Raw genomic sequence first — 13,991 nt, 5'->3', positions numbered from 1 at the left:
AGGTAGTTGAGGGGCACCAGTCTAACACATATTTATGGTAGCTTCTGTTCACTTCATTTGCATTTATATTCATTTCTGTTGGTCTTACGGCTGACATATTATATGACCCCATTTCTTCTCATCTAAGGTTTTGACATCGCTCTTTACTTTTCTAAGATTACCCAATGCACACAATAACTGCGTTCGTTTCCACTGTTCTATCTAAATCCAATCCTCGATTTACTAATAAGTCGTTGGTTTTCGCCGTTTGGTTTTTACTTTGCACTTACAAGCAGTGTTTTTGAAATGTCGTTCTTGGTCAACCTTTTTGGCCAACCGGCTGGGGCTACACGGAAAGCAGTTCGTCCTTGTCTGGGTTGGGAGGATGTCATAGATAAAGATTTAAAGGAAATGGGAACTTCCTGGGAGGGTGTAAAGAGGGAGGCTTTAAATAGATTAGGTTGGAGGAGGAGCGTTCGTAGCTGTGTTGGCCTCAGGCGGCTTGGTGCTGCAGTGAGTTATTAGTAGTAGTAGTAGTAGTTCTTGGTTCTTAGTATGTCGTTCTTTAAAACGACGAACTGAGCCTCATACTCCGTTCCAACTACTTTAGTTTTACTTTTGAGCGCCAAATCTTAAAATCGAAAACCATGCAAGAACAAACTACCAGCTAGTGCATTTATTTGTTTAAATTTTTAGATTTCGTGAATGTGATCTTCCATATAAAAATAGCGGAAATTTGTTTTTGTAGGTGTTTCAGAGATTTTACATCTTTTAATAAGTTTGGTAAAGCAGTTCTGGCATTATTTGCTTTTCAAACTTACTAAAATATTTCTGGTGGGTATTTTGGAAAAATCTTAGGAGAACCCTTCAAAAAAATATTTACAATATTTTATTCCGAAAACTTATACAAAACAGTATTTTATTCTAAAATATACTATGCAAAATAATTGTAACTAGCACATTTGCCTGCAATCCTGCTCTGCTTTACCCCCCCCCCCCTCTTGATGTGCAAATATAAATCTGAAATTATATTTTCCATTTTTTCTGCCAATCTGTCTCACTTGTTTTAACCAATGTGCCTGTAGATTCAATCAACTTATGACAAAAACAGAATTGGAAAAACAGTCACAGGTAGCAGAATGCATTTGAAATATATAATTTGGGTTATATATTTGTTCATTAGGGGGATTGAGGGTAAAGTATAGTAGAGCTGCATGATTTTCCACTGGGTATGTAGGCTAAGTGGATGGTCACTTGTACCTAATGCTGTATTTTACTACTGTTTTTAGTTGGATGGGAAAAACTCGAAAGAAAGTCTGCTTTGAAAAGAAAGAGTCCAAAAGTGAGATTAAACTTGTCAAAGCTTGGAGGTTTACCCCTACTGACTGTTTAGGGAGCAGAGATGCATAATTGAAGTTTTGTTCATTGTTATTTTAAGGGTGCCCTACAATTATGACCTTAAGTTCGATGGGTAAAAAGGGTACTTTTCTTTATTCATTTATCTCGTTTGTTTTCCACAAGAATGCGTTTTTATTTTTAAATTGATAAATATATTTTATAAATGACTCATTCACAAGTTGATGACCTACCTTAGAATCCATAGTCTTAAAATAATATTTGAGTTTGTTTAAGCTAGGAGTCATAAACCTCCTATCAGTTTAAAGAAAATGGATGAACATAAGCAAGTTTTATTGCACCAGCACCCCAGAGCCATGGTAATAAATAAAGAAAAATAACTTTTAATTGCTTTAAATTGCATAAACATAACAGAAACAAAGAAAAATAAATGAGAAAATTCTTCTTCTGTGCTCCATAGCCAGCCTGAGCGATTGTCCTAAGTTTTTAAACTTTGATATACATTCATCCCTCAATGCATTCGCCGGCCATCTCTCATCAAACCAAACTCTAAGTACACTTTATTTCTCAACCCCCTCAATTTTACACACACATACATCACATGACCCACACTCTCATGTATACTTCCACAGACCAGACTAAGGTAAGGACTTACCTTAAATTTTATCTGGCTAAGGAAAGCTCTTAAGTCGTTTTTCAGTTGAAACAACGTTTTTAGAATGGCGAAATAAAACACAACATAAGACTAAAACTGAGGATATTTTAGTAGAGCTAAGAAAGACGAATGGCGAAAACGAACACAGCTAATTAAAGATAATAAGTTGGCTGACATCCAAAAATTCCATTTGCATGACAGACTGTGCTGCACTGTTCCATAGTCATACTCATAATCCTATTTGAGAGATGCAAGGTATTCCAATATGTTACAATCTTGCAATGCAGGTGGGATACAATGGGAATCTAGCTTCTTGTTGTCAAATTTGGCTACTCTTTGGTTACTCCTTATTACTTTTGGTCACTAGGTTATAAATTTGGTTACTTTGGTTACTCCTGAAGTTTGCTGTTCTTCTGCAGAAGGACATATACCAATTTTTACACTGCTTATTATTTCAGTCGGCTTATTCGAATGGCCTCTAGTCATTTGAAAACGTTCGGAATGCGAAGAATTTCCGAGTTTTTTTTTCCACACAGGCAATCGCCAAATCATTTCAAATGGGTCGAAAAACTTGTGGTGGTAGCTTATTGAAATAGTATGCTCAAAGTATATTAGGGATTAGAAACCTTTAACGCATTAATTCGCTCGCCTTTGCTCATTTTACAAGTTGCTACAATTTTCTTTTTTAGATATGGGCTGATTCAAACCTTCTTAGGTTAATCTAAAATAACCTAAGACATTTCGGTCAACTGGTTTACGTGGTTTGTAACCTTGGAGAAACCTCAATGTTTGCTGCAGGGTGGTTTTCTTGCTTTGATGGAATCATTATAGATGGAATACTTTTTTATTCGATTGTTTGGTTCCATGTGTAAAATGGAACTTCATTGATGTAGACGGTGAAAATTCTGTTTTTAGTGCATTGTTGCAGTTTACATAGCTCAATTTGGATGCTCTACAGCGAATATAGGAATATCAGGCTATATCAGTAAAAAAAAGAACAAAAATGAAATAAAAAAAGAGTCTAAGCTAGCCCCAAGAGCGAAGAGCCACACTAAGACAAACAGAGGAAAATTACTATGAATGAAAAATTCTAACTTTAAAAAAATGAAAATACAACGAAGGCAAATCCAACTAAAATAATATGAGATGAATTATTACTATTGCCAATGCCGTGTCCAGGGGGATATTGGGGGTTTGAACCCCCCCCCCCGAATAATTGTATGGCTTGTAAAAACGTAACGAAAATGAATATAAACAAATTTTTTATGCGTTTTTTAAAGTTGTTTTGTAAACACCCCCCGGAAAAAATCCCTTTATAACCCTCCCCCTCCCCCCCCAAAAAAAATTATATGCCAAATAGACCAAATAGCTAGGGATAAGTAGAAATATACCAAATAGATACGGCCCTGACTATTACCCAATGTAAAATAAGCGACAACACTCTATTCAGTAACTCGTGCGCTAAGTGCCTTACCTTTAGGTAATATTTATGCTGGTAAAGATTTATCTTTTATTAAGATTCTTCGGAAATCAGTCACAGGAAATGAACTATATTAGAAGCGAAGAAGTTAATCTCTAAGCAACACTTAATGTATCACAGATTGTTGATATATGTATATTCTTTAGTATCCAAGGTTACTCCCGCATAAATCAGTTGACTAAATTGTCTTGCGTTATTTTAGATCATTGGTTCCCATTCAACTAAAAGCAATATGACAAGCTTAGAAATCAAGAAGAGAGAAAAAAGATATCACTTTTCCGGCTCGACTTCGAAATTCTCCCCCAAAATTGTTTTGCAAATCAAAATTTAGCAATGCAAGAGCACCTCCACCAACAGAAAAAAACACCACATGACACCAGACGGAAGATAAAGCCCTGAACCATAAAACATCACCTTATGGGGTATGTACAAATATGATCCGAGGACACCTGATACCAACTAGGATTCTTCATATGAAGACGCCACCTTCACTGCAGTGCTTCATGACAAGAAAAGAAACCTTGGTGACTGCTAAACTTGAAAAATACCCCCCCCCCACCGAAAAAATTTGTGGTAAAAAACTTTATTTAGAATTAATTATCGTTCTTCGCATCAAACTACCAAGGTACAGTACAACCCCCCTCAAAGATAGCCATATGGCTCAGGGTAGCTCTAACCTAATTCAAACCCGTTTGAGGAAATCCTGCTCAAGATAATATAGACATTACGTTTTGAAAAATAAAGTAAAAATGTGGCATGGGAATCCTAGGAAAATAGTTTAGAAGTCTAGTCCAAGAGCCTGGTGAAACAAAAGTCACCCAAACATTAACCACTTCCCTCCTCTAATTTTGCACACCCCACTGGAAGAGAGAAGAAGAGAGATATTACCTTTTCCAGTTCCCATGCTTTTCTCCATTCTTCTAATTTAGCCACAAGATTTTGAACTGCTCTATCTTTGTCTTTTACTTGGCCTTGAAGAGATTCAACTTTTCCTTCTAAATCCTTTACGTTGCTTTTATACTTCTCCTCTTTCTCATGGTAAGTAGTAATTTCTTTAGTAACTTGAGCATGAAGTCGAGATTTCTCTGTATTTACCAGCTCTTCAATACGAACCTCATTTTCTATGAGAAAAACTTTTTTAAACAAAATAAATTCATTAGTTTTTTTGCTTTAGATTTTTCCACAACAGACTCCCACAATTATCTAAATTATTAAGAAAGTAATTACTATACGATTTGAATTAACCCAAAAACTCCATGAAATAGTTTTGACAAATCTTTAACAAATAAGAAGGACAACTACGCCACAATTATTTAATTTTTTTCTTAATAAGCCTTCCTTTTTCCAACCCTGTCCTATAAGAGCGTCTTGATCGAAAATCTTAGTTTCAAAGAAGCTCAAATTTTTTTTTTTTGTTATAATGTATATATATAATATGCCACACCAGATGTGTAACCGATACCAAATGCCGCTAGTCCTTTTCTCAAGTTAATGACATAGGTTTTATACGTCTGCAAAGCCTTCGGTCGGACAAACCAATACATTTTAGCTATTTTTCTAATACATTTTCCAACACGTTTCTCAATTCAGGTTATTAGAACGAGCTGTTTACGGACACGCTTGTCTTGTTATTTTGACAAACGATTAGACAAGAAAGAAAAACGTTTAAGGACGAATTCAGCAAATGTACTTGTGGGAGACTGCCATTGAAGCTACTTCAAAGCTACGTTTAAAGGCGGGACTTGTTTTCTGGCGATGCTAGAGTCTATCTTATTAGCCCAACTCTGGATCCACTGGAGTGAGGCAAAGTTAATTTGGAAGTCTTAAAATTAATTGATCAACCATATTCGGTAAGAAATATAAAGTAGAGCTTACATAGAAGCACGATGTAGTTGAATATTCTTTTGGAGCAAGTAAATATCTCAGCTTTTTCGTATGATGGGGTAGGGTTCGTAAACATATAAATTCAATTTACTGAGAACTTGTACAACACGCTAGTAAAAAAAAAACTGGACAAAAGAGAGAAAGAAAGAACACAAATGAATCCTGAAAGAGTTCATCATTCTGACCAGGTGCATAGTGCCTGTTAACCAGCTTACGTGTCGTAATGATTCTTATTAATAATAATAATAATAAAATAATGATTTATTTTCACCTTCTTTTGATACATTTCAAAAATTTACTAGAAGAGTAGAAACAAGAAAAAGGTAAAAAACAAACTCAGATAATTAACGATTATACAGTTAAGTAACCAACATATCTAACGAAGAAAGAAAAAAAAAGTAGAAACTTAAATCAACCGTAAGACACAAGACTTATTAGTCTACCCAACCGTACATAATAAATAGTTAAGCAGAAATTCGGATATTTTCTTTATTTGGTGTCTATTCATGCAATAAATCCATTATCAATTTAGCTGGGGTGGGTCGTGTCATCCTAAACAAGAACTGAGCACCTACACAAAGGATCGTAGCTCAGGACAGTTCAGCAACTCTTTTGTTTCAACTATATTGAAACAGACCATTCAAGTGTGAGGCTGTTTCTAGTCCTATAACTATTCTCTTGAAAGGCTAGTGAAACATTAATTGGGTTTCTATTATGCTTAGCCACATATGGCAGTCAAATGTAGACCATTTCCATTGGCACTCGTGCATTTTTTTTTCTTTGCAAACAAATTCCTAAAATGATTCAAACTCAAAACAACCAGAACTTACAATTAAAGAATAAATGAAACCTAAAACCAACAGAAGCTAATACATATAAACAAAAGATCTTAAAACGCGTACAACTTAAACTGAACAGGCAAATCAAGCTTAAAACGAAGAAAAACCAATAAAAACGAAAATTTGGCTACTGCCTCCTTCCATAACTGTAAAAGTCTAAGGCCTACTGCGTCATTTACCTTTTATTGAAAACCTTTTATTTTTATGTTTTTATACCTTTTATTTTTTTTTTTTTTTTTTACCTTTTATTTTTATGTGTTCTGAACAGTCCTTGGAAAGAAATAATAAAATTAAACTGAATATTTGATATATAATGATATTTTTTCTGAAAGTTCAGCAGTTCAGGATTTTATTTCACTTTAATTTTTATTTCAAAGGTGTAGGCAGGTAAAAAATAAAATGTAACATGATTCGTTTTCAGTAAAGCGCAAATGACACAATGACGCAAAGCAGTAGGTTTTAGACTTTTATAATTTGCGAAAAAGTCAGTAGTCAAACTCTTTTTGTAGGAATCTTTGTTCGATTTAGATTGTATATTTAATTTATGTTCGTTATGGATTGAATTTATTCTTTAATAGTCATTTGTAGTTGTTTGAGTTTGAGTCATTATAAGAATTTATTTCTGCTGGTCTTAATTTAGATACGACTCTTTACTGTTTTTTGAATTTTTTTTGAAATTTCTGTTTGTATTTTTATTGCAAAAGTTCAAGATTTTCGACATTCCCTATTTCAACGTCAATTTTTTTAACATCAAAGTGTCATCAAAGTATCAAAACATCAAAATGATGTTTTTTCCAACATGAAAGTTTTGAAGTTCAACACCCCCCTCAACATTACTCGAAAACAGTCACAGATAGATGTGGCAGCAGTTACAAGCAATCGCAGTCACAGTTGCAAGTTGTCGCAGTTGAAAGTAATCACAGTTGCAGTCAGAATTACTCTCATTTGCAGCCGCAATAGAAGCAGTAGTACCGGTGCCCAAAAAAGATTCAAGTTCATACCCTTACATATTTCTAAGATATTGCAGACAGGCTTTTTGATAACTTGAATACATATAGTTTCTTTTGATTCACCTTAACACACCCCTTAACATTTCCTGAAATTTCGGCTCAATACTCTTAGCCTTTTTCGACACATTCAGGACTAAACACTCCCCCTTTTCCTAATGATAAATTCTGCATGTAAAAAATGAACAAATTGCATAATTTATTTTCCTTCCCTTGGACATAGCATCCCAGAGGCATAACTATTAGACGTTGTGACTCTCTCGAATAAAATGACTTTTTAATATCTCTATCACTGTTAATGAGAGAATTTAAAAGGGCAAGAGGGGATAGTTGCCCTTTGTTCCTTCTTGAGCAACCTCCAAAAATACCTAAAAAATTTCAACTAAACACCTTTAGCCGTTCCTTAGATATTGATGTTCTGTCCTTTGAAAAACCTCCTGCATATAGTGTCCTGTGATTTTGTATGACACCCGCTAGACATTTTCTAAAGGTTTTACCTTAGTGCTCTTAGCCTATTTGAAGACTCGGGTTCAAAAATTGCCACCTTCCCCCAATAACCAACCTTGTATATAAACAACCGCCAATTTATATAAGTTACAACACTTACCCCAGGGGGTGTGGGGCTAAGTCATCCTTGGAGATGTAATTAGTTGACTTTATCGACTATTTTGTACAAGCTGACTATTTCATATTTTTGATGAGATATCTTTGGAGGGAGAGCACCGAAAAGGGGAATGGGAGGTGAACTGGCTGCCCTTCGACCACTTTTTGACATCTTTCTCAACATGCCCTGAAAGTTTAAGCTTGATATCCTTAGTTGTTCTTGTGATATTGCAGACACACCTTCTTCACGAACATGATCTCTTTAGATTTAGTTTAGCATGCCCCTCAACATTCTCCCGAGTTTCACCTTAATACCCTTAACATTTTCGAACACATCTATAATAAAAATTCATCCTTTTTTAATGATAAATCTTGCATGGAAAAAAGGGCAAATTGCGTAATTTACAATCCTTACCCTGGGGGTGGAGGCTTTGCTTCCCCGGACGCATATTTACTAGACCTTTTGACTGTTTTGAACAAAATCGCTTTTTCAAAATTTTGATCAGTGACGAGGAAAGGGAGTATGTAAAAAGGGCGAGGGGTGAAGGGGCTGGTTACCCTCCAAATGCTCTTTAACACCCCCCCCCTTCCCAACATCCTCTGAAATTGTTAACTTAATACCCTCAGCCGTTCCTTAGATAGTGACGATACATGCTTCTAACAATCAGCAAACACACCTTGTTCTATTGTGTTTAGCATCCCTCTTCATTTTTTTTGGGGGGGTATGTAATCCCATTGGGCATAGTTATTTGAGTTTTTGACTATTTAAGAATAAAAAGTCTATTTCAAAATTTTGATCTAATATTTTTGCAGGGATTACAACTAAAAAGGCACGGGAAGGGGCTGGCCACTCTCCAGCCCCTTTTTGACCTCCCCTCCCCCACCCAAAATATCCTGAAAGTTTCAACTTAATACCCTCAGCCGTTCTTAAAATATTACAGATCTTCCCTTTTGATAAGCTGGATGCACGTAGTGCCTTTTGATTTAGGATAACACACCCGTCAAGACAATCCAAGATTTTACCTTTATACCCTTTTTTTTTACAATTTTTGCCCTCGGGCTATGGGGGTATGAATTAACTGGATGTATAGCTATTAGACCTTTTCGTTGGTTTGAACAAAATGACAACACCGAAATTTCGATCAGTGCTGAGCGGAGGCGGCACCTAGAGAGAGCAAGGAAAAAGGTTGGTTTCCCTAAAATCTCTCTTCAGCATCTTCTCAATATACCCTGAAATTTTGACCTTGATACCCTACATCGTTCTTCAAATATAGCTGATATCTGCTTTTTACAACCAGCACGCACAAATCATGGTTTGATTGTGTTTGACATCCCTCGCAACATCTCCTTGAAATTTCATCTTAATACCCTAAGTCTTTTTGGAGACCCAGGATCCAACAAACCCTCTTTTCCAAGAAAAATTCCTTATATGTTAGCAATTAGCAAACTACATAACATATAGCAATGGCCCAGAGACTAAGGGGAGGCGTGTCAACCACAGAGTTAATTGGCATAGTTATTTGACCTGATGCATTTGGGAGAAGAGGGGGGGGGGGGTCTCTTTGCACTTTGGTCACTTTTAGCTCTTAACAAAGGCATTAAAAGTTTCGATTTCTAATCAAAGTTTATACGACCACTCCTTCCATAAAAACCTATTATGTTAGCAATAAGTAACTTGCATAACTCACAGCCCTTACCCCGGAGGCTGATGTGTGTGTGTGGGGGAGGGGTCAACCCCTAAAGCATAGTTATTTGACCTTTAGACTATTTTGAACCAAATTAATATCTAAGAATTTTGACCAGATGTATTTGAGGAAAAGGGGCATGGGGTTGCCCTTTGGTCAATTTGGACTCATGAAAAGGGCAATACAGCCTCCAATTCCCAATCGAATAAGGCCTTTCCAAAACTTACACAACCACCCTTTCCATGTGAAATGCCTCTGTGAAAAAAAATAATCATAAAACACTGATTCAATAACAGTAATTTTTAAAACGTGATTAGTTATTTTGCTTTATAATTTAAAGCATGTGTATTAAATACTAGCTTTTAATCACTCCGTTTTTTTTTATAAATATAACACATTCCAGAGATTCTAAGAATTTAGTATAGGTGAGTTTTAATACAACACAGTCATGACCATTAAAAATGCAAATTTTACTAAGAGCAAGATTATCTCGCATATAGTCAACTAAATAAAAACTTTTCCTACTTCAGGCCACAAGACAATTCTAAATTCTTGAAGTCAAGCCCTGTCTCTCCCTGTACACGGACTTCTTCCTCTTTCTCAATTAAATAAAAATTTTTTTTTTAAATGAAAGTAAGGAGCAACATTAAAACTTAAAACGAGCAGAAATTACTCCGGATATGAAAGGGGCTTTTCCTCCTCAACGCCTCGCTCTTTACTCTAAAAATTGGCTCTTTCTCTTAATTCTACTTTTTAAAACAGAAAGAAAATTTCTGTTCGTTTTAAGTTTTAATGTTGCTCCTTACTTTCATTTAAAAAAACTTTTTTTTTATTTAATTTCTGGACGTTTTTGAATTAATGCATGTTTTGATCTTGGCTCTCCGCACGTAAATAATTAAAACGAAATTTGCATATTAATTAATTGCAATTAATCGGAAGATTTTGAGAAAAAAAGCAAGGGAGGCCTAGTTGCCCTCCAATTTTTTGATTACTTAAAAAGACAACTAGAACTTTTTGTCCCAATTCCTTAAGAATGACCTCTGAATCACAAAGGCCATAGAATAAATAGTTGAAATTACTAAAAATACTTCAGCATAAAGAGTGAGGTATTACGAGGAGGTAAACCCCTCATATGCGTTATAATTTTTGTTCGTTTTAAGTTTTAATGCTGCTCCTTACTTTCAGTTGAAAAAACTTTTCATATTTATTTTTTCATTGTTTTTTCAAATAATGTTAGAAAATCCTTCACCCCCTTCATTGGTATTTTCTTCCCCCATGAGAAGTTCCTCCATGGAAATATCCTCACATGTACCCTCCCCCCCTCAACTCAAAAAAATCCCCCTGAAAACGCCTGTACACTTCCCAGTAACCATGACTACATGTAAACACAGGTCAAAGTTTGTAACTTGCAGCCCCTCCCACGGGGACTGCAGGGGAGTAAGTCATCCCTAAACACATAGTTGTTAGGTTTTTCGACTATGGTGAATAAAATGGCTATCTTAGAATTTTGATCCGGTAACTTCTGGGAAAAAATGAGCGTGGGAGGGGGCCTAGGTGCCCTCCAATTTTTTTGGCCACTTAAAAAGGGCACTAGAACTTTTGATTTCCGTCAGAATGAGCCCTTTCGCGATATTCTAGGACCACTCAGTCGATACGATCACCCCTGGGAAAAAAACAAACAAAAAAACAAATAAACACGAATCCGTGATCTGTCTCGTGATCTGGCAAAAAATGCGAAATTCCACATTTTTGTAGATAGGTGCTTGAAACTTCTACAATAGGTTTCGATAACAAAGAAGTTTGTTATCGAAACTTCTTCGATAACAGCGTATTCTCGGATACGCTGAATGTGATGGTGTGATTTTCGTTAACATTCTATGACTTTTAGGGGGTGTTTCCCCCTATTTTCTAAAATGAGGCAATTTTTTTCAGACTCGTAACTTTTGATGGGTAAGACTTCTACAATAGGTTTCTCTGATACGCTGAATCTGATGGTGTGATTTTCGTTAAGATTCAATGAGTTTTAGGGTGTGTTTCCCTCTATTTTCTAAAATACGGCAAATTTTCTCAGGCTCGTAACTTGTGATGGGTAGGACTAAACTTGATGAAACTTATATATTTAAAATCAGCATTAAAATGCGATTCTTTCGATGTAACTATTGGTATCAAAATTCTATTTTTTAGAGTTTCGGTTGCTATTGAGCCGGGTCGCTCCTTACTATAGTTCGTTACCGCGAATTGTTTGATACACACGAACTGTTTGATACTTATATCTCTATTTTCTTCTCTTTCTTTCTGTAACTTCAAACTGCTACCTCTTTGCGTCTCTTTTCACTTAATTTACTTTCTTTATTCTCAAGGTTTATTCAAACGTTGATGAAAATATTTTAGAGATTTAATTTTTTTTTTACACATAAAATGAGGTACAAAATTAATTTATTTCTCTGCTTCTTCATTTCTACATTTAATTTATGAGTCATGTCTGTTATGGGTATTCCTCGACCGTTTTTCTACTGATTAGTTGTTTCTTCTCTTCTTCTCCTAGATAGCCTTCCATGTGCATTTGGGAAAAACTTTTTGAAAAATCAAACATTGGTTTATGAACCTGTCTCCCAAATAGAAATGGCCTACTGTGCACAAATACTAATTAAAAGTTTCACATTGAAAAAAGAAGATGTGGAAACAAGTATATAATCTTCCATATAAACATTATTTTTTCCTGAAAAGTACGAGAAGAAAAATACCAAAGAATTTGTAGGATAGTTTCTCCCTCAAGTTCGTCTCCCTTAGATAAAATACTTCTAAATTCTTTTGATGTAACTATTGATATCAAAATTCTACACATTCCCTTCTAACCGAAGATAAAACAGAAAATCCTACCACTGTAACCAAATTGATTTTTTTAAGGCGGGGGGGGGGGGGGTAATATTGCTAAAATTGAAATTGGGTATTTAGCGATAGACAAACGCAGCTGAGAGCCTCATATATATATATTCTATTTTATTTTCTATATTTCTATTTTAGCAATATTATCCCCCCCCCCCTTAAAAAAATCAATTTGGTTACAGTGATAGGATATATTATATATATATATATATATATATATATATATATATATATATATATATATATATATATATATATCACCGTAACCAAATTAACAACTACCACTGTATTGATAACTGTACTACAAATTGATTTTTTAGGGAGGGGGGTAATATTGCTAAAATAGAAATATATATATATATATATATATATATATATATATATATATATATATATATATATATATATATATATATATATGTATATCACTGTAACCAAATTAATAACTACCACTATATGGATAACTGTACTACAAATTGACTTTTTAGGGGGGGGGGCAATATTGCTAAAATAAAATAGATCCATCACTCAGTCATGTCATAAGTCATACCTGTAAGATAGGTCAGTAGCCAACCACTTGCCGGCTCACCCCCTTTCTTTCTGCTTCCACAATCATAAATAATACAGGTTCGCACCATTTAAAATTGATCCAGTTACTGAGATATACACAATGAATCCCTTGAACAAAGGAAATGGGAGAAGCTTTTATACGCACTAAGACCCTAGGTGACAGGTTATTTTGAGGATGACCGTAATGTCTAGATATCTCTACAGTGGTAAGGAGTTAAACGGCTCAATAGTAACCGAAACTCTAAAAAACAAGACTTCTTTAGAAGTATTTAGTATTTAGTAAATAGTAACCGAAACTCTATACTTCTAAGTATAGGATAAATTTGCCGAACGACAACATTTTTTTTTTTTTTGAACGATTAACATTCAAGTTAATTTAAGAGGTACTAAGGACATTAAAAAAAAACGATGAAAACATAGAAGAGCGTTCTTCTCAGAGGGAAAACCGTATATACCATCAATTCTGTGGCTGATTTTTGATTTTTTTTTGTGATTGTGATGCATTTGATTTTTTTTTTAATTGACCGTTTATCGTGTCATCGGAATTTTGTGTCATTCCTTATGCAAATGAAGAAAACCGGAGAGCGACTCAACTAAACTGAATAAAAGTTAACACTAGTAAACACAAATACTAATTAAAATTTTCACATTGAAAAAAGAAGAAGTGGAGACAAGTATATAATCTTCCATATAAAAATTATTTCCTCCTAAAGAGGACGAGAAAAAGAATACCAAAGAATTTGTAGGAAAATTTCTCCCTCAAGTTCATCTCCCTTAGATAAAAGTATAGGATAAATTTGCCGAACGATAACATTTTTGATGGCTTTTTTTAACTTCAATCACATGGTTTTCAAGTTAACTTATGAGGTACTAAGGACATTAAAAAAATGATGAAAACACAGAAGAGCATTTTGTGCTGATTTTTTTGTGATTGTGATACATTTGTGATTTTTTTTTAATTGACCGTTTATCGTGTCATCGAAATTTCGTGTCATTCCTTATGCAAATGAAGGAAACCGGAGAGTGACTCAACTAAACTGAAGAAAA

General features: G+C 34.8%; 1 protein-coding gene across 3 annotated transcripts in view; it reads right to left on the bottom strand.

Annotated features, from left to right (window-relative positions):
• The window catches only part of LOC136040978 (uncharacterized), a 130,825-nt gene that overhangs the window by 15,314 nt on the left and 101,520 nt on the right, over positions 1–13,991 (bottom strand). For all 3 annotated transcript variants that reach the window (XM_065725452.1, XM_065725454.1, XM_065725453.1), the window contains one exon: positions 4,359–4,591. In XM_065725452.1, coding sequence (XP_065581524.1) covers positions 4,359–4,591 — 233 coding nt within the window. The remainder of the gene's footprint in view (positions 1–4,358; positions 4,592–13,991) is intronic.

This window comes from Artemia franciscana, chromosome 21 (assembly GCF_032884065.1).
Source record: "Artemia franciscana chromosome 21, ASM3288406v1, whole genome shotgun sequence".
NCBI lineage: Eukaryota > Metazoa > Arthropoda > Branchiopoda > Anostraca > Artemiidae > Artemia > Artemia franciscana.
This window is presented reverse-complemented; position numbering and strand designations above follow the sequence as displayed.